General features: G+C 39.3%; 1 protein-coding gene across 9 annotated transcripts in view; it reads left to right on the forward strand.

Annotated features, from left to right (window-relative positions):
* Positions 1-25238, forward strand: part of FAM13A (family with sequence similarity 13 member A) — a 134326-nt gene that overhangs the window by 70145 nt on the left and 38943 nt on the right. For 7 of the 9 annotated variants that reach the window (XM_062574218.1, XM_062574215.1, XM_062574214.1 and 4 more), the window contains 3 exons: positions 11459-11500; positions 21483-21527; positions 23333-23512. In XM_062574218.1, the coding sequence (XP_062430202.1) occupies positions 11459-11500; positions 21483-21527; positions 23333-23512 (267 nt within the window). The remainder of the gene's footprint in view (positions 1-11458; positions 11501-21482; positions 21528-23332; positions 23513-25238) is intronic. The other 2 variants (XM_062574222.1, XM_062574217.1) reach the window with 2 other exon arrangements.

Raw genomic sequence — 25238 nt, forward strand, 5'->3', positions numbered from 1 at the left:
TGCAAACCTTTCCCTCCCATCGCTTTACTGCAGCAGAGGGCTGTAATGCAGTAAAGGACGTGGACTAGCTGGACCAGCAGATCCTAGCCGGATATGTCCCTATGCGTACCATAAAGATATTCGTCCATTTAAATAGCAAGTGTGGTCTTTATTTTTTGCAGTTGTCTGAAAAGCATGGATGAGAGGTTTAGTTTTCAGAAGAAAAGGGCTGTTTTGTTTCTGCAGTGCTGAGACACACCTCTTTCAGCACCAGCTATGAATATGTACCTGTGTCGGTGTGTACTCATTTCAGAACATCATAGGGATAACTGCAATGAGGCTTTTCAAATGGCAGTGCACAGCCCACCTTGCGGGGAGGGAAGAGTATGCATTCCTTTTACTGTGTCATTAAATATTTTTACTGGTTGCTTTGTCAGTTCTCAAAATTACACATTCCCTTTCTTCTTAACCTTATTAAAACGGGATGAATATTGATCCTTATGTAATCTACAAAACAGTAAATAAGTAATTTAGCATGCTTTCACAGTACTGTGGTGGTGCTGTTTCACCAGAAGCTATGAAGTTGCTGTTCACTTGGATAAGATACAATAATAAATAAGTGTCCAAACTGTTATTGTCTCAATAAAACACGTTGTCCTCTGCAGATAGATGTGGAGGAAGTCTGCTTTGTAGTAATGCAGTCATGCTTCCATATTGATGACTGCAGAGAAACAGGAATACTGTTTGAATGCCTTAAAGAAGTAGTCATAGTGCATTGTACCTATTTGAAGGGCTAGTCTTGCTTAAAAAAAAGGGGGGGGGGGAGGAAGAAAGAAAGAAAGAAAGAAAGAAAGAAAAAAGGACTTGTTGAGTTCCAGGGGTTCTGGCTTGTAGCTGCTGTCAGAACAAGTGGCTGTTATTATGCTCTTGACTAAATGTATTCACCCCAGGGGAAGATAGATTTCACAGGGTAGCATTAATTAGGCTCTTTGTTTTTGTTATTGAAAGGATTAACTCTCTGTCAGTTAGAGATGCACTCATGACTTGAAGATTTTTCTGAAACTTCCATGAAAATTTGAATGGGTGCACAATTACGTTAACTTTGCAGTTACAAAAAAAGTATTTTACAAAATTCTGCCTTCTTTTCCATCTCCTTGATGTATTTTTGGTATGGGTATGCTATAGTTTTAGCACCTAATTTTCTTTTGATCTAGGGCAGATAAGCATAAACTCCCAGATTTCTTTACAGCAGCAGTCTCCAGAATGCACCCTTTTTTCTCTTTTCCTCCTTAGAACATTGTCTCCTCCCTTTTTAGGGTATGGTTTTGTGTTGAGAAGAGTCTTCTTATCTTTGTTTGTTTTTTGTTTTTTTGCTTTAGAAGGCATGGTCCCTGTTAACCTATCATACCTCTGTAATATCAAGAGTGGATAGCAATTGCTTACGGTACCGTGATGCTGTAATTCCGGTGGAGAGTATTCTTGTCAAGTTAGTCTGCCACAGCAAGGCATGGCCGGGCTTCCCCTAGAGATTTCCAGAAAACTAGTACTGCACAGTTCCCTGGCAGGATCTAAAGCAGACCAGCGGCAACCTCCAGGTGCTGCTTTTCAGGGCAGCTTTCTGAGCTGCGGATGCCTATCTTTCCCTATCAAGGAAGAGTATATGCTGCCAGCACTAAGCACGCTGAGTTCCACTCCAGTGCCACTAAACCCCATCCCATGAGTCTTGCACAGGCACCACACACTGCACTCCATTTGGGCCACAAGCTGGCTGTGCTGGGTCTGCTGCAGGAGCCCTTGTGTGCTGAAGCAGTGTATGTCTGTGCAGTCATTGCATAAAACTTGGGAGAGGGAGAAATGTTCCTGTTTAAGTAACTGTGACATTTAAATAGTGTTTATTATGAGAATAGTGAAGCACGATATCTACCATGGAATCTGTAAGCTGTGAGTCTGTCTTCCTGATAATCATGCAATGTGCTTGAATAGAGCCATATGTACTATACAGTGTCATTTCATTCTATATATAGAGGTCTGTGGAATGGCACATGGTGGGATACTGTGGCCCTCTGTGAGGGAGTGACAATAGGGACATCAGGGTTATATTTCATTGCAGGGCAAGAGGTGGAAGGTTGAATATGTTAAACCCTCTACTGCAATATGGTCTGTATTGCTCAAACACTGTAAAAAGCACAAATGGTTGCATTCCTGTTTTTCAAACAACCCATCCACCAATGATTCTCTTTTATTACTAATAGACTAATATGTTTTCTGAATAGCATCAGATCAGTTTAATAACCTAGATTCCTAGTTATAGTCTCATTAATACTGTTAACTTGTATTGTAGCTTGTTTATTCTAGCTTAATGCATTGCAGATCTAATGATACTGTGTGAAGCTGAAACCTGTGGCTGCCTTTGTAAATTCCATCTGTCAGTTTCTGTAGGAGATAAGAAGGCCAGGTACATACTCAGACCTTGTTGGTGACCAGTGGCTGCTACTGCTTTGCACTTCGCTGAAACAAATCAACTGTGAGGAAAAAATGAAACTATCACAAATACTTTCAGAATGTGCATCTGACAGAAGTAGAGTGTGTGACTGATCTGTTTCTAATCTGTGCAGCAGCGTGTCTGCATGGACTGTCTTGTTTGCAGTCATCATTGCGATTGTTTAATTTACCTTACTGGTTTATTTGTTTGGGGTCCTTTATGATGACCAGATATTTTAGCTGAGAACATCATTTCTATTCCACTATGTTTTATTCTTTTTGGAACTGGGACTGTGCTCTCTTTAAGAGATTAGTGCACACTTGTGTGTAAAGTTATATTGTAAAAAATTCCAATCCTTCGGACTTTGTTATCACTTTCTATCTAAAATACTTGAAGTGCTTTACAGATGTTAATGAAGTGTATTCTAGAATATATCCCTCTGAGAGGGGAGACAACTTGTATAGTGAGGTTTTTTGAGGTTTTTTTTTGTTTGTTTTTTTTTGTTTGTTTGTTTTGTTTCTCTGATGGAGAAACTAAGAGAAATTCTTATTTGTGGTCCTGGTCTTGCTAAAGTCATAATCATATCATACTACAAAATGCTATACAAACTTTTGGTCTTCCAGGCTCAGATTTGATCGATAGATACTCTGTCTTCTAGCAGCTGTGACTTGATGCCTGTAAAAGCCTGTGGAAGCTTTCCGTGGGTGCCACTGGGTGGATGTCTCTGACTATAAGAGGAAACTGATGTGGATTTTTTCTGTGGTGTTTATCTCCATGGTGTCCACCTGATTAAGCAAAAAAATCTGAACATTGTACTGAGAAATTGGGCTCCTAGATATCTTTATTTGACGCCTGCAAGCTTGTAACAAACAATCCTGAAACCAAAATCACTAGTTACCTAGTAACAGCTCGTCACCATTATAATGCAACAGGTATGTGTGTGTTATGCAACTTCACATTCTTAAATTCTGAGAAAAGGTGAGACTTTGGCTGGTACATTCCTTCCACTTCTTTCTGACCCATTTTCTAGTTTTATCCTAGAGAGAACTGCTGCCATACCCCAAGCAGAAGAGAAGACACTGCCCTGTCTTTCATTATAAGCCCTAACTAGTTTAAGAAGTAAAACAAGAGCAAACTGTTTAACACTGATGTAATTTTATAAAAGATAAACAATTTGTAATCCAGGAGGAAAGTGAGTAGAAAATGCTTATACAAAATTACACTGTCAGAGATTCCCACAGATTCAGATACTTTAATATAAATGTAAAAACAGCTTGTTGCTTGCAGTGGCATTTATCAAGAAGTTCTACTCATTTCATTCTGCCATGGTAGAAGCTGTACTTCCCTAATGTTGCTTCAAAATTGGGACATAAGCAAAATGTCTTTCTGCAGAACTTTTTCACCAGGACAAGTGTATTTTTTTGATTAAGGTTACATGCCTAAATCTTCCTGCTGCCTCACACACAGACTGCATAGTTAGGCACATGGATAATGTAATGTAGTCCCAGTCTGTTTGGCTGTGCTGTATTCTAGCTTTTCCTAGAACTGAAAGGCTTCACTCCAGACTTAGGTGCTCATATCTTAACCTTTGCTGTGGAAACTAGAATAATAAATAATGCATGCTCCTCAGATGTGTGACAGAGCGTTCCTTCTCACCCACTTCAACTTGTCTTTATAAAAGAGTAACATTGACATTTTGAGATGAAACAGGACATAGAAACTCATGCTTTTGGAAAGGCTAATAGGGAATTCTCCCTTAAACAGGTCACTTTCTACTGCCCTGAAGTCATATTGCCAGAGGCTGTGATATCACGGGCTTAAGGCACAACTTAGTTGAGAGACCTTCAGGAAAAACATTGATGAAGAAACTGGTATAGGGAAGACAAAAGGATTCTTTGGAGATTAGTATTTAAACCAATACTAATTCACCACCACCCATGTTATTGGAGGTTTTGCACAGTATGTGAGAGGAAAGTTCAGGATAAAGAAGCCTGATTGTCAGCCTAATGTTTTGACATGTGGCTGATTTGGTGAGTAGCTTGAGTAGCTACTTAAGCATGAGCTTAACTTGATTTTGGTGGTAAATATGATCAGGCATAAGTGTAACTATAGGGAAGATGAGATAAATATCAGAAATAGCACATATGTTCTTGAATATAAACGTTGTTCTTTAGGGTAAATTATAATGCTTGCACGGAAATAATTTCTCTCACAGAGAAGAGAATTGGCTGTTAAACACTTGTTTGCTCTGCAACAGTTACTATTTGGTGCATTCCTCCTCCCTCCCGCTCTGATTAAGGATATAGAACAAGGGTGGCATTGCTCAACAGTTGATTGCAAGTGCTGACTTTTACTGGTGATCATTGTAGTAATCACAGTGTTATCGTGTTAAATTTATGGTTGCTCTTGCATTAAGGACGTTATTTTCTTTCTTCTTTTGCATAACAGATCTCAGCAATGTTGCTTTACTTGGAGGAAGAACTGTATATTGTCTACTATTTCTTATTTGCAAAAATATTACCTTTTGCCTACTAAGCATAAAGTATGATTAAATAATTATATTGAGAAATTAAATATGCAATAAATCTTCATGGGCAGTTTCAGTCTTGTATTTGTCACTTAAAACACAAAAGTATACTTTTCCCCAGGTCTGCTTGGGGAAAAAAAGATACACTGAAAAATTGTGCTTAAGACATTCAGCAAAAAAGTAACGCTGCACCCTCAAAATCATGGCTTCCTTGAAGTTGTTTTTGATGCTGTTAATGTTGAACATCAAAATAAACAAATGAATAAGTACTGTTAAAATCTGTTGCAAATGCAAAGATGGTGCTGCCTGTTAAACAGAGATGGCATAGTAGTTCTACATGGTGAGAAGAAACCGAGAGCAAGATATCTTTGAAGTCTTAACAAGTAACCCAGACTTGGTTTTCCTTCTCGTCCTCCAGAAAGTTGCATTAACTTTTGATATCATTAATAACCTGATTAACACTGAAGTGCTAAAGTTAGAAACAGCGGTCTCATTGCATGAAAACAGTATTGTCACTAAAAAATAATTTATTTTAAATTCTACAGTAGCTGTTGTGGAATAGAAAGAGAGCCATTGCTCTATCTAACTTTTGAGGACAGAACAAATAGAGCCTATGGCAAGGCAGTAGGAAAACATGATGTTGGCTGAGCAGCATGACCCTGCCAGCATGTAGGCTCTTCATCTCCAGTGAAAAATGTTGACATTTGAATCAAAGTACGTTTTCATGATTGTAAAAAATACAAATCTTTTAAGCAAGTAAATCTTCCATTTAACTTTTGAAAAGAGATATGCATTGGGAACACAGTGTTAATTTTACTATAGAGATTCCAGTGCCAGGAAACCAAGAAGGAAGAACTGGTGATAATTAAGTGTAAATCAAATAGGCCTATTAGAGCTTCCCCCCCCCCCAAAAAAAAAAAAAAAAAAAAAAAAAGTTTATACAAAGTCGATAAGGTCCTCTTCAAACTCTGTACTTTTGTAAAGCTGCTTACATGACTAAAGGAAGAAAGTGCATTGACGTCTCTGTTCCAGAGACTGGCAGGTGGCCCTGAATCTTTGAGATTTGGCTGGTTGCAAGTTGAAGTGCTGCGTTAAACGGGACCGAGCACCGTGGGAAGCGCCACCCACTGACCCAGGGCGAGAGCTCAGGGCAGTCCCAAGCCAGCTGGCAAGGGGGCTGGGAGCAGAGAGCAGTGCTAGGGTGTTCCGTGATGCATGTGAATAAATTGGGAATCAGTCTAAATGGGTATTTTATAGCTTCAGCTCTGAACCGGCTTACCAGCTCCCTTACTTGTTCTGAACGGCAATATTAGACATCAAAAAAAAAAAAAAAAAAAAAAAAAGTGTCAGGGGAGCCATCACTACTTATTTGAGAACATGATGGGACAAACGGTTGCCTGCGATGTTCCTATTGCAAAAGGGAAGGCAAAAATCTGTTACTGTGTGGTTCAGTGAGGCAAGCTTGTTTAACAGTTAGACTTCATCATAGCTTCAAGCACTCTCCTATTTCCTTTTTAGAGACAAACAGGATGCCTTGCATACGTGCTGTAAAATAGACATGGCTAACAATGCCTAAAAATCAGGAACGTAAGATGTAGTACACTAACAGGACAGTAATACTGGCATTCTTCCCAGTCTGACAGATTTTTTTGTTAGCTGAGTGGAGGTTACAAACACAACAATCTTCTTTCTTTAGCAGTAAAATAAACTTAAAGAGAACAAGAGGGTTTTCATTTGTTTTTCATTCTGCTTTTCAGCATAAAGGAAATGATGGGATTTTTAGATGTCCTTAGCATAAGAAGTTGCTCTCCCAGGTATTGCATTGAAGAGCCATTCATTTTTATTTAAACTTTTTGCTTGGGGGACCTGTGTGTGTGTTTGAGAAGAAAGTAAGGGCTGTTTTTTTGCTTTCACCTGTTCAGCAAGGTCATCAGTGGTAACTGAATAAGAACCTGATTTGTTTAAATTATTTCATCCCTTCTCAAGTATATGCAGTGCCTTCTGGCCATAAAGCATGTGTAAAACAGAACAAAGCTTTGAAGGTTTAAAAATCGTACTACTAAACCTGCTTGCCTAATGGGTAAATTCTTTTCTAGGCAAGGCAGAAATCTAGACTGTGTAGGAAAAGAGCTTCAGAGTAACTTGTCTCCTCCCTGTTGTGGACAAGCAACTTAGTTTGCCAAGTCACTGTGCCAAGTATTAAGCATTCCTTCCTTTCTGTAAAGGTCATATATCCCTTTAACCAAAAAGGAATTGCACAACCCAAGAACAGTACAGTTAAATGTTAAACATTTCTTAATGACTTCTAGCATTTTCTTTTGGAAGGACATGTAATACATAGCAGAAAGGCTTCCTAGTAGTACTAATAAAACCCATCAGTACAAGGTGTTTTTAAAACCGAAAAGCAGTTGTTTTTCAGTAAGCATCATTAGTGTGAGCGTTAGTGGAGAGTCACATATGGAGGATTTTAAACCAATTTCTAGCCTATATTTTTTGTGTAATGACAGCTGACGATCTTTGGGATTCCTATCTTGTGTGGTTTTTTTTTCCTTCCTTGTCTCTTCTGTATCTCAAAGCATGTAATTGGATATATACAGGTTTAAAACCCCTTGCATAGAATTTCCGCTTCTCTCTGTGAACTAAATTGTGTTCATGTGTGAAAAAAATGCAACTGTTTATTATCTTACAAAGTTAGTACTAAATTATTCCATAAAATACTTTCATCAAAATAGAATCCTGGTGTGCTAAGTGATTGCAGGAGGGCTCAGTGGCCTATCATCTGAGGAAAACTAAATTATATTGAACAACTGGCTTAAATGTGGTCATAATTTACACAACTCTTGTATTTTCCAGCCTGTGCAGATGAGTTGACTAAGGTGCATATCATTAGGGAAAGATGTTAGGGATTCATTGTTTTTAGTGATTAGGAGAGAATGGAGTAACTTGCTCAATTAACTTGCTTTGTTCTGCTAAAGTTAAAAGATTTTACAGTTTTCTCCAAAGATTGGATTTTTTGCTTAGTTACCTGGGAGCTCTTCATCACAGATGTATCAGTGGCATGTGTAAATTTATAAAGCACTATCAGATAAGAGAGCTTATGCCTCGCTACCATTTTTATCAATCATGGGAAATTTTGGAAGTCAGTGAACTAAATGAAATTACTACTCTGTTTCATTTTGTTTTCTCTAAAGTTTCTATTGCCTCCACTCCCAGCCCCCAGCCATTATGCTCAAAAAACTTATTGTTCATGAGTTACTTTGTGTGAGTGGATGATGCCTTTTGTACAGACATAAAATTGTCTTAATCCAGCTTGTGGAACAATGATCATACTTGCCGTAGAAGAAAAGGAAGGAAATGCAGGAAGTTTCAGATTCCCTACTGAATACTACTACTCTATCTGATCTGTCAAAGCAACTAGTGGGGCATGAATATAAGAAAGTTATTTGGGCTTTTTCAGTATCATTGCATTTTCTGTGACTTGGAAGTTAATTGGAACCCCAAGATAAGGAGGAATTTTGCTGTAGATTTGACAACTAGCACTTATATACAGAAGAGCATTTTATGTTTTTTGAAGTTGCAGTGATGCACATAAATCTTGACAGCACTGTGGAATTCTCTCCTGATGGGGCTTATTTTTCACTTTTTCTGTATGCCATTGGGACTTATTTGCATCCAGATTACAAGTACTGCTATTACATAATGAACAGAACATAGCAAACAACGTTACCAGTAGCTTAGCGAGTTTAAAGTAGTTTCTTTACTGCTTTTTTTTTTTTAAAAAAAAAAAAGAAAAAAAACCCAATATTCTATAAATAGGAAATAAAGAGATAAACTTGCGGGTGTAAATTAGGAGATTATGTGTGCCATCAAGGGGAGCCTGTACCTGGAAGAGGGTCTTACCTGGGCATCTGTTGGAGGGCATTTTCTGGAAAGCAGCAGTAATGGGCACTTGCATGTTTCTCTCCGCTTTTTCTAAGCTGTCTCAGAACAGTGACTGCTTCCCACAACAACCTAAGGGAAGATACTCGCTCACCTCAGTTTACATGCAGACAACTGTTGCATACCTTCCTGCAGGCAGCAGCTTTTAGGCAGCTTTGCAAAGCATGCTCTGCGTGCTTCTTTGCACCCTGCTCCATCAGCGTGAGCCAGCAGCGAGCAGGGGAGGAAGGCTGCGGCGGCACTCCTGCCTCCCGCCACCTCGCTTGTGCAGCGAAGGTCTACAACAATTTGCTCGATCAGCTCAAGTCAGTCAAGTCAGACGTGTGAAAGCGGCAGCAAAGTTTCCAGTAGCAGCTGTGCTCTTAATCTCCTTAGGGAGCTGCTGAAAACTGCACTGTCACTGTAGCATTACAAAGGAGTTTCAGGTTTTGGCAGGCCGCACTGATTTCAGAAGCAGTTTCTCTTCCTTCAGTTGTGGTATTTTGTGTTACCCTTGAATCTGTATTTCAGGCTTCCAGTGGGCCTGAAAATATATGTGCTGTCACAGTGAATGGGAAGTGTTTTACATAGATGTCAGTTGACTTCCGTACACATTTCTGTGCACTGTAGCAAGGAGTCAAAATGATGCAGCAATAATGTGATTTCCCATATGTACTTTTAGTCCCATTCTGTTTGTCTCTCTACCTCTTCCCAGTCTTTCTTCTTGCCTACATCTTCCCTCCTCCTTTTCTCCCAATTTATAGATAAATTTGGCATTCATATTTGTGCATCTTGTGCAAAATTGGCTGGATTCAAAATAAGCCACAGTAAAATCTGCCTTTGGCTATACCTACTATAAGAGCATAGAGCTTTCCTGGAGTTTCAGCTTGTCTTGCTTATACAGTATCCTTCTGACTCCAGTGGAAGCTGCAAAAACTATGTTTGTCTGAGTATTTGATCTCCTAGCTGCTAAATCCACAATGGAGTTCCTTTTGCCTTTATTCTGTATTTAGAAAAGCTGTTGTAAAGTGATCAATGTTTTAAAATTCAAAAGAGTAATGGATTCAGGTTGAGTTTTCAAAAATAATTCAAGTTTGATCTAGTTCAGATCCCTGTTGAAGCTGTTCAGTGTTTCACGGTGGTCAAAGCCCCCAAATGATTGGAGTTTGAAGCAGAGTCAGGCTTACCCATAGTGTCCTTGATAAATCTTTTGCCCTCTGAACTTGAAAATGATCAGTACTGTCACATCGTATCAATTTGCCTCTGACCTGTTTGACAAAATCAGAGACTGAATATCTGTGGTAAATTGCACTGCTGAGCACCGGTAGAGACTTTTGAATGGCGGGAAAACAGTAGGGAAATGCTTCATTTCCAGTGCATGTGAAATGTTATCCTTTTTTCTGCTTCTGCTTAAAGAAAAAATGTGCAGCTTCCCATCTTTTTTTTTTCTGCTTTTCTCACGAAGTCCATGCACTCTTTGACAGGCCCAGTTAAAGTCCTCTGGGGACAAATTAATTTCAGTGGCATTTCCTGCGTGCGTGGAGGAAGGCAAGTTCCCTGCACTGAAGAATTACAAGGCCTGAACGTCCAACCATTTACTTGGGTGGAATGATTAGATGAAGTTTTTGTTGGAATTCCTTTTTAGTAGAGGGGTTTAAATTGACTTAAACAATCGGTTCAACCACACCTTTAAATTTTAGCACCCCAACAACTAATTCTTATCCTTATGCCAGCACAAACTGAGTGGTGAACTGGATCAGGGAACTGAATTGTGGGCAAACTGGCCTGGCCACACACAAAATAGTTATTTTTCAGCCAGATCAGTTCAGTGAAACACCTGTTAGGGGACTCTGTGCCAACGGACTGCAGCCCCTGGCGGGAGGAGCTTCCTTAAGTCCATGAGGAACATATTTTTCACTTCAGATATACTCAGTTTTATAGAGACTTGACTAATTGCTCAGACCTGTGTTTCTGTTGTTTTGCCTTTGTAGTTTAGCTGGGTTTCAGTGTAATCAAATCAGCTTTCAACTTGGATGATAAAACTCAGATGTGGAATTCTTAGCTGCATGCATATGCACATAGCTACTTCTTTTAGGTCCCTCAAAATGTCATTTGTTTTTTCTTCACTTTCACTTTTATGGGCAGGATGTTAATTCTGGAACAACAGACAGCAAAAGGCTGCTGGCAAGGTTCTTCTGGCAGAAATGTGATATTGTTGCTATGGGAATAGTCTCTGAACTGCTGCAAAGCTGGAGTGACTCCTGACTGTCTAGCAGTGTATCTGTTCTGCATTTGTGAATGTTGAAAAATGAGTTGGATTCTCAGGATTGAAGGAATGTAATTTAAAGCGCTCTTCCATGACATTCAGTACAAGCACAGGACAAAATAGACTTCAATACTACCTCTCTGAAAAAAATATCATTTCACTTTTATTATCTCTGCTTTTTAACAGTGATTATCCTGCTTTTTGGGAGCGATTATCTTGCTATAACTGAACTACAAATGCAAGTCAGAACCGCATGCTAACTTTAAAAAATATGTTTTGTTTTTAGTTCCCAAGAAGACGAACGGCCTATGTCACCCTTCTACTTGAGGTATTTACTCGGTTGTTTTAATTTGTTTCTCCATGTGGGATTGACTTGTTATTAGACTTAAATGGAGGAGATGATGCCAGAAAGTCTGAACAGACTGTAATCAAATTGAAGATGACTGTTACCTTCGTAAACTTTGCTCAGCTAGTGGGATGAATGAGTCTTCAGAGACACAAAAAGATTTCAACAGAGAGTTTGTGTCTAGAAACAAGGCTCAGGGTTTAATGCCAGTCTTGTAAATTCTTAATTAGAGGATGGACTTTCTTTTTCTCTTCAGTTCATTATGTAGTTTAGATGCTCATCTAAACTACATATGTAGTTTAGTATGCTTAGTAGCTTACAGTCTGTGGGCACAAGAGAGATTTTTGCCGCAAGCTTTGAGGAACTGGCAATGTGTGCTGTTCAGAGAAAAAGCAGGAACCAGATGGTGAGTCAGCAGCCCAACAGCAACTGCTCTCCTGCTGCAGCCAAGCCAGCTCAAAAAAGCAGGAGAGTGCATCAGTCCACAGTGCCTGCCCACAGGGAATGGTAGTCTGGCTGCATTTGAACAAATTGTGTTTCTTGTTTTGCCAATTGAAGGGCCAAAGTCGCTTCTTTTAAAACTGGTCTAATTCTGTTGACATCAGTGGAAGTTTGCTCTGCTTGCTTCAGTAGCAGGCTTCATTCCAGCGCTTTCATTTATACTTAGTGGAAGAGCAAAAGCCAGGGCAATTAACAGTGAAAAGATGCGGAGGAGGGAGGGCTAAATATTATAATTGAGTTCTTTGATCTCTCCAGAGTTTAAAGAAATTAAAAGAAACCCCTATGGTACTTTTTGTGAGAGCAGTGATATTTAGAACTCTTACAGTGATCACCTGTATTTGTTAGCTCTCTTGCATATATTCCTTTTTATCCCTGTAGCTTTTTTTCTTATAAAATTTTCATAACAAAGACTGCAGAAAGTATGCATTTCACACATGCTGTTAACATAGAAACTTTCATTAAGTCTGTGCAGAAATGTACAGCGTGAACTGTTTATGGACTAGCCTGGTTGCATGGTCTTGTCCACCTTCCTGTTAATGCAGTATATTGTGCAGATGTTGCTTAATTTGTGCTTCAAAAACTGAAAGCTGTCCAAGGAGATTCCGTCTTTGCCTTTGGGAGATTATTGCTGCACAGATTCCACTGTCACAGGTTTTTCTCAACCTAAATCCCCATCCTATATCTTTCCACTGAAAATAATCTGGCCCTTTCTTTTTCTTGCTGTGATAATTTTTCTTTGCTTCAGATAATTGTAAGTTTCTATTAGATCTCTGTCTTGTTTTTTGCTTGAAACTGTCTGTCCAAGCTTTCTGTTAGAATTACTGGTTGATTGCTTTCTGCTTTCCATTTTATGTATGTTTTTGTATGATCATTTTCCTCTTTTGTGGTTTCCTTTTTTGAATGTTTCCATGCCAGATCTCATAGCTGTTGTGTCCATACCCAAACTGGTGTTTGAAATGTCTTCAGATTTTACTGGTGTGCTGCTAGTAACTTTCGAGGCTCTAATTTTTCAGTAGGGCTACATTAAACATAAAGATGTGGATGCTTTTCTGATGTGGGACTGTGCTGAGGCCTGATAACGTCCCTTGAGCACGAATGAATCGAGGTCTGTGTTGAACTAGAAAAATGATCTAGAAGGGGATCTAGTCAGCTGACCTCATCAGGATTGGCTTGGAGTTGGGCAGCAAGGTGTGGAGTTGGGGAAACTGGTATCAGAAACAGGAAATTTCTGAGAGGGAGGGAACACGTTAGGAAACTTTAACTAGAGGTGTGGCCATAATAGGATGAGGAAGGAGGATGAATGTGCCCATTGGAATGAAGGGATGGCCTTCTGTGGGAATGTATCTTGCAAATAGGAAGGGAACAGATTAGAATAAACACATATTTGGGAAGTGAAGAAATGGCTAATATGAGCAGAGAGGGAGCAGCACACCTTGCGACATAACGCCTCATGCCAGGATTGTGTCTTTTGTAACATTGCTAAGACACAATTGCTTGCAAATAAAACTAACAGCTTGTAATCTTGCTGCTATTTATCACACTTCAGAAGTGTGTACTTTTGAGGTTGGTTGCCAAGCGAAGTTAATTTGGCAAGCAAGCTAATGCCGGCTGGGCAATTCTTGATGTTGCAACAACTGAGAACTCTAGTGTATGGTTCGTTTTTCCTGTGCAACTTTAAACGCTTCATTGTTGCCCCAGAGCAGTACATGACATATATAGGTATTACATTTCACACCGTGGAAAAAGAAAGTAGTGGCCCCTTTGAAAGTCCGTTTTCACTGTCTAATGACTAAATCTATTTGTATTGCTGCCAGCCACGCTTACATAGTGTGAATACTATTGAAGTAATACCGTGTGAGAATCATGAATGTGTATGTACAGAGAGGTAGGTTGATGCTGCTTTCAGTAGTTTCACATAGACAATTATGCAATATGTTAATTAGATGGAAGCAAGAGTTGTTTAGCTTCCAAACTCTGCATAATACTTAGTTTTTGCTAGTCTGAAGGAACATTGTGTCTGTCCATTGACCAGTTTTGTCAGGATCAAACCAGAGACTTGATTCTGTAGTAGTGTACTGTAGCAGTTAGGAATGGTGGCGTTTCCCTTGCTTTTATTTTTAGCAATAAGGCAAATGCTTGAAATGTTAACTTTAAATCAGAACTGTTAGAAACCCACTGGTATACTAGTTTTTAAAATTACATTGATTTAGTGGGGAGTTTTTTGTATTTTGGGTTTTTTTTCGTTTCTGATTTTTGTTTTTTTTAAGAAATCAAGGAAGGTATCAACAAGCATAGAACTAAACATCATTGTTGCTCTGTAAAGAAATAAACATTAATTAAAGAAATGAGAGTAAGTGGAGAGTGCACAGTAGGTTTATCAAGACAGATGATACCAGGACAACTAAATGTTTTTTTATATGATTTTCCGGAGAGAGGAAGAACAGGAGTATACCTGATATGTTTTTTGGCAAAATGTTTCATATGATGCCATCTGTAGATGTGAACTTCCAGTGGCAAAAATGGAGATTAGTATAAGAGCTTAAAAATGGGTAAGGAAGGGGTGAGATCCATAGGTACTGCTGATAGGAAGAGGAGGAGGTTGCTTGACCCTCTCTTCAAGGGTCAAGGCCTTTTTTTATTCTATTTTTTTTTCTCCCTTTAAAAGCTGTTGGCATAAAAAGCTCAACTGTGCTCGTAAGTCTGGCTTATAGCATTTAGAAGGCCCTTACATATACCAGAGGAAGTGGAATGTCCTCTGGGAGAAACTATGTGATGGTGGGGTATAATAAGAAATAGGATAGGATATATAATAACATAGGCAACAGAGTCCTACATCTCAGAAGTGTCAATGAAAATCCATGACATGAAAGGGGAATTCACTTTCTGGAGATGGTGGGGAAGAGAAGGGCATAGACATAACTTGTTCAAAAAGGATTGGAAATGAGACTGGAGTATGAAAATATACAAGGTGAAGTGACTGTGTGACACAGGATGTGTAAAGCAAAATATTTTCAAAGGGGAAGAAGTATGGATGCTCTTGTACAAGGCTCAGATGAGGCCTCCTATAGTGTCAGTAACTCACGTTCAGATGGCACTGAGTGCAAATCAGGTTTGAAAAGATGACTGGAAAAGTAGGCAGATCTCTTACAAGAGGGAGAAAAGCAGTCGGAACTCTTACTTAGCATAACCAGGGTGCACGTGTTTACTCTGGGTATTGAAACAGAGGAAAACAATTGTTTAAGTTAAATAACAATACTGGTGTGAGAAAAAAATGGATAGCAACAGGCTATGAATAAATTTAGGTAGAACATTAGAAAGTTTGTAGTTGTAGTCTACTTTTGTCAGGAGTTGTGAGGAAGAGATGGGTTTGATCAGATAGTAAAATGGTTTTCAGTGATATTTGCTTGGTTTGATCCTGTCACCTGCTGCTGACTAGAGTTATCCTTTCCCATTCTATGTTCCTTGGAAGACAATTTATTTACTCAGCTGTGCTCAGTACCTGGCAAGGAGATTTCTGTACTGTTAAAAGAAGAGGAAAACCTTACTGGATGATTGATTGTTCTAGAGAGCCATGCCTAAAGTGCATTTATGTTCCAAAACCTTTGATAATGGAAAGCATTAGGACAAGAAAGCTGAGATTGTTATATAAGGAGCAAGCCTACAGATTTCTTAATTATGTAAGTAAGAATGTGAGTGCTACTGAGCAATCCAGTTTCAGGTAATTAAGCGGCATCTGGCAAAGTCAATTCCCTATAAACACACTTTCGCTGAACATGTGCAATGAGTTTTTGGAAGACAAGGAATCCACAGGCGTGTTTTGTGTGGAGTGTGTGCTTTAGATTTGACAGTCACGTAGACAGTTTCAGGGGAGTTTCCTAATGAGTACATCCTGGGATAAACCAGAGTGATACTAAAGGGGAAGAAAAGCAACAGCTTTGTAGTGTGGAGCCTCCTTGTTAATATGCAGAGCTGGCACTGAGATGAGAGCCATCATCACAAGCAGTGCCAAAAGCTGAAGAAGATACCACTGAGTGCAGGGCAAGGCCTGCACTGGACAGTTTCACCTGTTTTAGTAGTTCTTTACTCTGTAAGTCCTAGTATCCTGTTGGCGGTATTTAACACAGCTGACTCTGTTTCCCAATTTAGCAGCTGTTACATGAGACCGCTCTTCTATATAATGCAAGTCGGGCATTCTTAGCTTGTAGTATATTGAATAAGAGGTTTTACTGTATTTATTCTTGTGTCAGTTTTCTGGAGAGATTGAAAAAAGTAGTCAAAGGCTTACTGCCTACTTAGAAAGGCGCTTGGCTGCCTTCCCATTGAGTACTTGCTTGTTGGTGGAACATGCACTAAGAGCTGCTAAGGTTCATAGGATATTGGGCCCTTTTAACAATTATCAGTAGGTTGTGTGTTGCATGTTTTTGTGATTTGCTGTATCAGCACTGGCTGAAAAGAGAAGCAAGGCTATTACGTGCCCCTCTTCTTGCTGCCTGGCTGCAGCACAGATCTTAGGCCAAGGGACTCCTGGCATTTGGGAGAGTTGTAGGAAATTTGGAACCCCAATTCCCTACCATTAATTAGTAGGCTTGTCCAACTAAGCACTCTATCAGTGGAGGAAGTCAGACTGTTCCAGGTCAAACCACGAGTTTAATTTCAAGGCTCTGAATAGCCACCAAAGGAACATTTCAACTGCCAGGAGGGGAGCCTGCAGATCTGAATTGAATGGCCTGTGTGAATCCCCTCCAGGCCGGTCTGTACTTCAAACAGTAGGTGTCAGTGCGCACTCGTCATAAAAGATGGTCCCAATACAAGTAAGAATGGCAGGAATAAGGAAGAAAAACAAGGCAATTAATCTTAATGGGATTCATTTTCTGTTAATAAGAAAGTGGTGTCAAACGATGTACCACATTGAAAGAAGGTTAAGTGGATGATACGAGCCTTGGAAAGTGTAAAAATGCTGATAAAACATTGAAGGTATGTCCACGGCGTAACAGGAAATCCCAGTAACTTAGAGTGCATTTCTGTATTTTTAACCCATTATTTTCACATATGTAGACACAATCCTTCTCCTTGGGAAATGTGTGTCAGTTTTCTTAAAATAGAGCCCACCCAAATCAGCACTATTGCATGTCACTGACTGTAAAGGAACAAGTCTGAGGGAGTAGTAGAGGATGAGCAGTTTTTAGACTATTTCAGTACCTATGAGAAAAGGACTTCCTGGGTCAAATGTTGAAATTCTATGTTAACAGGGCTTTAGAAACTTCCTGTTTGAAGTATCAAAGACATTTAAACAAACATTTTCTGCTTTGCAGGGATGACAAGATGTTAAAAGTTTTGTATGTACTGTAGTTTTCTTACTGATGTGCTTGGCCTTTTTAAAAGCAAAAACAGAAAAAAGCCTTTTGCTTCCTGAGTAAAGAAGATGGATTACAAATAAATTTCAGCAATGAGTGGCCTTTGCTCCGAACTGCAAGTATAGTTTACAAATTAGGCTATTAATTATGACTGTTGACAGTATATCACCTAAATTTATTCAGTGACCTCATAGATGAATCCCCAACTGGGGAAAACTATCATATACCAGTAATCTAGTTTGTTCTGCTTGATTCTTGTTATGGCCATTTTTATACCAGGATGCTAATATAGTTTGCTCAATAGGGCTTGAGTAGGAAAAGAGGAGAGGGGTTTGATACACAGCTGTTAATTGTTTAGTTTCTATAACAAGATACCCCGTAGAGCGCAAAGAGAGTACAGGTATTGGATGATGTGATTCTCACTCAGATGCATAACTCACAAGTTACTAATGGGGCTTAGAAGGGGATTAATGTGCTTAATGTTGATAGAACATACTACCTTCACATGCTTGAGACTGAAAGGGGAAAAGAAAGGGAATGCAAGAAGAGGCCGTGAAGTAAGAGTTTACCTTATACACGAAGACATTATCCAGAGCTGATAGAGCACCTCTGGAAGAGTGTGAGAATTGCAAAAGACTTGAGTAAACAAGTTTTAAAATACTAGGAAGTGCTAGAGATCAAACTTCCCAAAATGAAATGCATGAGAGTCGTAAGAAGCCGGTTCAAAAGCGTGTAGCAAATAACACAGCTATGTGCATTGATCCAGACTTCGTGGCTTGCTCTCTGCAGGTACAAGTCCCCAGCACTGGAAAACTTTCCTGCTTCTGCCTGTTGTAGGTAGAAGAAATAGAACCTTTAATTTATATTAGAAAGTTTTCTTTATATTATTTATATTAGAAATATTTGTATTAGAAAATATTTCTCAGTGTGTTCTGCAGCAGCTGCATAATTTAGTAAAAATAGTCTAGCTGTGGAAATAATTGACTGTACATATCAGTGAACCAAGCATCCAGGACGAGAAAAAATTAACCAAAGCAGAACATGAGCATTCATCGGGCAGATGATTTAATAAACAAAGGTGCCATTCTGAGGCAACTCACTGCACACTAGGGCATGACAGCGAGGGCCCTTCTGGGCCATGCTTGCTCCAGCGTGCTTTCGGCAGCACAACTCTGGTGACGCAGCAACTTTTGCCATCGAAAAGTTCTACCCCTTAGAAAGCATCACCCGTGTCTGGTTGGTGTTCTAAGCCATGAAATCCTGGCAGAGCTCTGCCTTTCCCTCAGGTTGCTAATACACTCAAACAGCTCCTGCTCCATCCCCAGGCAGGCTGGACTTCCAAAGCTGTTGTATAATTCTCTCGCCTCCACCAGGAGGTGTGATGATGATGATGTTTTTAATGAACTTCCTGAATGTGCAAAAGGTTGATGCAGAGTACATTTTAATCTTGGAAATTAAATAGTGTGAAAAGCCAATTATTCTGGAATTGAAAGAAATTTAGCATATCTGGAAAACCTCTGCTTCAAAATTGAGAGAGAGGTCTAATAAAGAGCATTAAGAGTTAACAGGACTAAGAATAAAGTAAATCCTATTTGTCTTACGGTTATGTTCAGTATATAAGGAAGTAGTATCTAGAAGAGAAAATAAAAACAATGTTAAAGCTTTTATTATCATCCATTCAACCGGCATGTAGCTGTATGCACACATTCTTCCTATTTATTGGTAGTATCAAAATCACTGTATTATTAGTTCTCTGACAAAATCTATTATGTTTGAGTAGGACCTTTATAGATACCACAAAGTAATTGTTAAAATGATACATGACGTTATGAGTTAGCAAGGTTAATGGGTTAAAACAGAACTGGTGTTAGAAAAGCACGCAGTTAACTGATAATTAGACAATTACAGAAGGTATCTGGGCGTAATGAAAGTACTTGTCATTTTATTTAGTTATTTTTGCAACTTTATCTTCTATTTTCTCTTTTTACTACTTTTTTGCATAAAAGAAACTGCTATATGTTTCAGTAATGATACAAATGAGTGGTTTGTAGATAGTGACTGTTGCCCTTGAACACCCTAGATGGGGTTAAGAGCGTGAACTCTCACTCATGTGCAGTTTCTAGCCTTTCATTAGTTTGTTTTTTTTTTAATAGAGGGAAGAGCTTTTTCTTGACATTTTCTCTCTCATCTGCTGGGCAGATAGGCCTACATTCTAGGAATGTTTTAAATAAAAATATAAACAATCCCATCTCCCCCTCCACTATCACTTTCCTGACATGCAAATAAATTGAGAAAAAAGGTGTGATATGAAAACCAGTCCCATGTGGTATTAATTGCATATAAATATTATAGAAGCTTGATACAATATTAACTTAAGGCCACACATACAGGAGCAACAGTGGTAGAATGAATTACATCTGGTAATGTGGTTTAGCATGCCACACTATTATCTTGTTTGCTAATCCACCTCCAATGGGAGGCCAGCTTTAAAAAAATAATTTGGGGATTGGAAGCGGGAAAGTAGTTTATGTAAGTGAAGTGGAATGCAAGTAAGATGCTTGAAATGTGTGCTTGGAAAAGCAAAGCGATGTCATAGTTAATAACCAAGATGTTGCATGCATATGAAGAGAGAGAGATTGCAATTTTTATTTTCTATGTAGGCTGCGTGCTCATAGTAGTAAGGACAGTAATTTGGTATTTGTTTGTATGTCTTCTATTCATGAATTCATCTGAATGACAGCTACGTGGGTGTTGCATAGGTAAAGTGGAATGTACTAGCAAATACGTGACTGCTTTCATGCTGCTCACAGCTCCAGGGAACTGTGACTGGACTAGACATCAGTGTGGCGTGAAGTAAGGACTGGAAGGGATGAGCGCGTATTTGGGGTGTAGCACTAGTTTATCCAAACCAAGGTGGATGTACTTGCCTGCTGAAGTAACCAGAAGCATATGAGAGAGACCGATTTGCAGTTGGGCATCTGTGGGTTTGTACTTTACGACAGGCAGATCTGAAAAGGAAGTTAGGCTATTTCTATTTTGTGGGTTTTTTTTATCAAATTGGCTGTAGCAGTCCTTTATTTACCCTTCTCAGTCTTCATTTGCCTGCCTTCCACCACAAAAGACGCTTAAAAACAATGGAGCCACAGAGTAGTTAGCATCGGAGCATTGCAGCTTCTTAACTAGCATTAGATCTATATGGTAAAGTATTTGGCAAGTGAAACATTCAACAGAAGCAGAAAAGAGACTAGTCATACAACTAATTCTTCTGCTGATACGGAGATAAATCCAAATGAAACTTGTAAGCCTGTAACTTATTTGACTTAATGAAGATCATAGGGATGATGAATATGTGTAAAGTATCATGTGTTCCTTTATCTGCAAAGCTGAGTCAGTGGGGGGAAGACAGGGCAGAATGGATTTAGCTTGGCCAAGTGGAACCTGGCCCTGTGCAGAGGGAGGAAAAACAGTGAGGGCTGTGCCTGATGGCATGTCAGCTTATTTCCAAAGGGCTTTAAATGGCAAGCAATGACACCTAGAATTATGTTAGCTCTTCCTGAACCCAAAAACAAACTGAGAGGGAAAGAAGAAAGCATATATTCTTATTTTTTAAGCTATGAAGCAAAGAACATGGATATTAGAGGGCTGCAGGATAACAGAGCAAGGCCATGTGTTTTGCTTTTTTTTTCCCCCAATGAATATTTAAAGATTCTTAAATATTAACTCCCCTTTCACATTGTGTACATTTTCAAAGCAGCCTCAGAAGACAAGAGCTTTTGTGAGGAGGCTAACACAATCTGCAGCTGCAGAAAACTCGGAAGGAAGCAAGAAATCTGCAGCGTGCTCAGGCTGAAATACTTTCCGTTCGATCTTGGCCTACTCTAAGAGAATGAGTTAGAAAATAATTCTTGAGGATACTGGCATTGTCGAAATGTGCCACGTCACTGTGGGAATACAAATTCCTTTAGGGGAAAAGCTTGTGGCATGTTAGTGCAATTGCTGTTGAGACAGCTCGGACCTTTAAATCCTTTCTTAGTGCTGCAGAGAACAAGTGTTTAAAGACATTATTTTGATAATCAGATCTAACTTTCTCCTGTTTCTCTTTTACACAGTGCCCATGTGTCACAAGTCAGTAGTAACATTCCTTCTACAGGAGAGTAAGTGTCTCTTTTACAATTTTGTAGCTACCTTTTTTGTATATTGGAGCTTTTCAGAGTGTTACTGATTATTCTTTGATTTCTTTTTAAGGGCTGTTCTTGCACAAACAAAAAAGACATTGTTTCCCAAATCAAAGCATCTGCAATGATAATAAATCACTTCCTCCTGAAAAATTCCCAAGTCTGAGGGTTCCTTGGTTCTTTCCCACACTATGCCTGTGATATTTTGGTTAGAGAGATCTTGCATATTCAGAGAAGCATGTTCTTACTGTACAATCCTCTCACTCGTGTTTGTTTATGCTCCTGTCCCAGGAATAGACAGGACCCGATGCCATTGCAGTAACTGCTGTGCCGACATGAACAGCAGAGCTAACAAGTTGACTCCCCTGCCTGACTAAAGTTGTAAATGCTTAGTGGATTTGCCAGACTGATTCTTGTCAATATGGGAAACATGGACACATTTGCCAAATTAAACCATGTGTTTTTATGCGGTTGCTAAGATCTTTGACTTTTTTGGGAACTGGAGTCTCAGCAGACATAGTCCATGCTTAGGAACAAGTGTTGTAAATTTTCTGGAGACATCAGCCCAGGTACAAGTTCCCATACTCATAGCCAGTTAGTTGAAAATGAAGCGGCAAACCCTACAAATAACTTTGGGGGAAGTGCTGAATCTTTCTAAGCAAAAAGCAATAGACACTATGTCAGTCAGGCATGTTTTAGAAACTCATTCTAGAGAACTTCAGCAGACTTCTAAAGGTGTGCAAGAAACAGAGTTAGGGCAGGGATGTGTAAAAATATGTTTCCAAACAATGTTTTGGTAAAAGAAAAAAATAATAATAAAAGAAGTCTGTTTTAGATTTTGCTCATAAAATCTTCCTCTGACTCAAGAAAGGAAGGAAATACTGCAAGAAAATGTCAGTAGTGAAATGTAGGAGAGTCAGATTGAAAGTTCAAGCGATCTCACAGCTTTAACTGATGTAACTGCAGAGAATGCCTTGCTGTGGCTGATGAGGAAGCCCTCTTACTGCCAGTGGGTATGACAGTGATCTCACAGCAAAGTCAGTTAGGAGGGGCTGCATGTGCATTAATGGAGCAGGAAAACGGCATGAGGTCAGAACCAGATCCGTGCCTGGTCACTAAGTTAAGTATACGAGGAGTTTACAGCAACGTATTGTTGCATGTTCTCATCTCCCTGTGAGACAGCAGTGAATCACCTTTTTGCAGATGATCCATTGCCTTCCAGAGTTTGGATTGCACAAAGGACCTGACTAGAGTGAGCATGGTTGGGTTGCCCACATGTCATGGCCCTTTGAATTGTGGTCTTCCTCTTGAAAGTGTCATTTCCTGACAGTATTTTCTTTATACCCTCCTTCACCCCCAACCAGTGACCTTTAACAAAAGCTGACAGCACGTAACTGAGTTTCCAATTACTGCAGTCTTTAGAACTGTATTTCAAGTAACGTTTTGTTGGAGTTGTTGAAGTGGAGGGTGAAAATCAGCCACTTATGTTTGTAGTTGCAGATGTAAATAAACGTAGTCAGTTTACAGAAGGTTCAAGCAGCTCTAGAAATGAGTAAGTGCATGGTGAACAGGGAAAGCTCAGCTCTTCTGAGGGACCAGAACATCAAAGTGTCTGAAAATACTGCTTAACTCTCTGCAGATGTCTGTGGTCCCTAGTATACTTTATACTGCCTTTCCATCATGATAAAACGAAACCTTCTAGAACACATGCGTTATTTAATGTTGCAGAGAGGGAGCTCCAGCAAGAGTTTGAGCTCAACTGACCTTATTTTTCGGCTTGACAGGTATTTAGAGAAGACAATCCGCTCAGCCGTGGAGCAGCATCTCTTTGATGTTCATGGCTCGGGCGGCCAGAGTTCAGAGGACTCTGAATCGGGAACATCTTCAGCCTCTTCTAATGTGTCTGCCAGGCAGAGGAGGCGACATCACAAAGAGCAGGAGGAAGCCCGGAGAAACAGAGACATGTACGATCCCAATTTCTTTTGTTTTGGAAAATATATTTGATTAAGTGTATCTTAGTCATGTCTGCTGTCTAGGCAATGCTTGGTAGTTCGGTTATGAAATGTGCTAGCCCTTGACCTCAGCTGAAAGTGCAGAGCAGACTGCTGCGCCTATATGGAGCTCCGTCACATCAGTTAGAGCTGTGAAATATAGAGCTTATTAGAGGTAATGGAGTGGACCAAAACACGATAAGAACCAGTTCTTTAAAGATATATAGTGGAGTTCTTTAATTACAGTATTTGGAATTCTTTAATTGCAGTATTTGTTTTTTAGCAAAACCCCCCAAACCGTTGGTGCTAGTGCCTGCAACATTCCACTAGATAAAAACATTGCTTTTAGATGCTTTTCTGAATATAAAATATCTTCAAAACCAAGTTCTCCTTTTGTATGTGGAGGCACAGTTAATGCTCAGCTTTATTGAGGAGCCCCGGGGATAAAAAAAAAAAAAAAAAAAAAAAAAAAAAAAAAAAAGTATTTTTATCCACCCTGTTACACAAAGGTTACAAATGATTTAGTGACAATTTGCATTAAATGTCAAAGAATGAAAATAATACCTGTTTCTCCTTTCTTACTGCTCTAGTTGTGGCATGCATTGTGTGTACAAATAAATTACTACCACATCCTTAACAAATGCGCATCCAAGGCACAGCTATCTTTAAGGAATTGTAACTGAGGAGTGTGATTTTGTAAGACCCTGATTGTATCTGTGCTTATACATATGTCTAGCTTTAAGCACGAGGCTAGTCCCTGCAAGGAATGTGTATAGTTGATTTTAGCATTGGATTGCTAGGATTTCAGTTTAGATTCCAAAATACATATCTAGGCTCTCTGCTTTTTCCTGGATGCTGAATTCCTCAATCTTACTGACTCCACTTCTTCCTTTACCAAGCTGCTTTTATGTATGTACATAACCTTCAGTACCTTATGTGAATATTGCAGGCCATGCTACTTCCCCAAATGTGTCAATGCTCCTACAGTAAAAAAATCATAACTATGAAATAAGATGGCATTTATATAGATGATGAAAATACATTGCAAAGATGGACTGGGAGATTGAACCTTGCAAGTCACCAAAGTATCTAGCAGCAGGTCTGAAGTAGTTTTTCTTGTTTAGTAGCCATGCTGACAGGCTTCTCAGGTAAGTAGGTCAGACACTGGCTAGCGTACGTGTTTGGAAGCATATAGTACTGCAGTGCTTTTTTCCACATTGCATTGCAGAGCTGCCTTTAGAGCATTCTAGCCTATCTTGATGCTGGTTGTTCAGGTTCAGTCCCCAAAGCCTAAGCCAAAGATTTAATGCAGATAGCAAGTATTGAATGCTGGCTAGGATTCAAATTGTTTTCCCTGATTTCCTTAGGGCAGACTACTGGAAATTCTGTGAGTGAGTTGTCAAAATTCAGAATTCCTTTCAAAACTTTTTGTTTGTTTTGATTCTCAGTGACTTCATCTCCTTGCCTTATGATAGATCACAAGAGGATTTATAATGTCACAAGATGGAACTGCAGTGTTACTACACTGCTCATGGCAAAAGAGTGTTCATGGCAAAAAGACATACATGGACTCTCATGCTTTGCAGACTGCATGATCTATAGGCTGCATATATGTAATTTATCACTTCAGGGGGTTGTAAAAACTTGTATAAAGGCAAATGAATTGTCCTGTAAGTTTGATCACAGATTTATAATACCT

The sequence above is a fragment of the Rhea pennata genome, chromosome 4, assembly GCF_028389875.1.
Source record: "Rhea pennata isolate bPtePen1 chromosome 4, bPtePen1.pri, whole genome shotgun sequence".
In the NCBI taxonomy this organism is placed as follows: domain Eukaryota; kingdom Metazoa; phylum Chordata; class Aves; order Rheiformes; family Rheidae; genus Rhea; species Rhea pennata.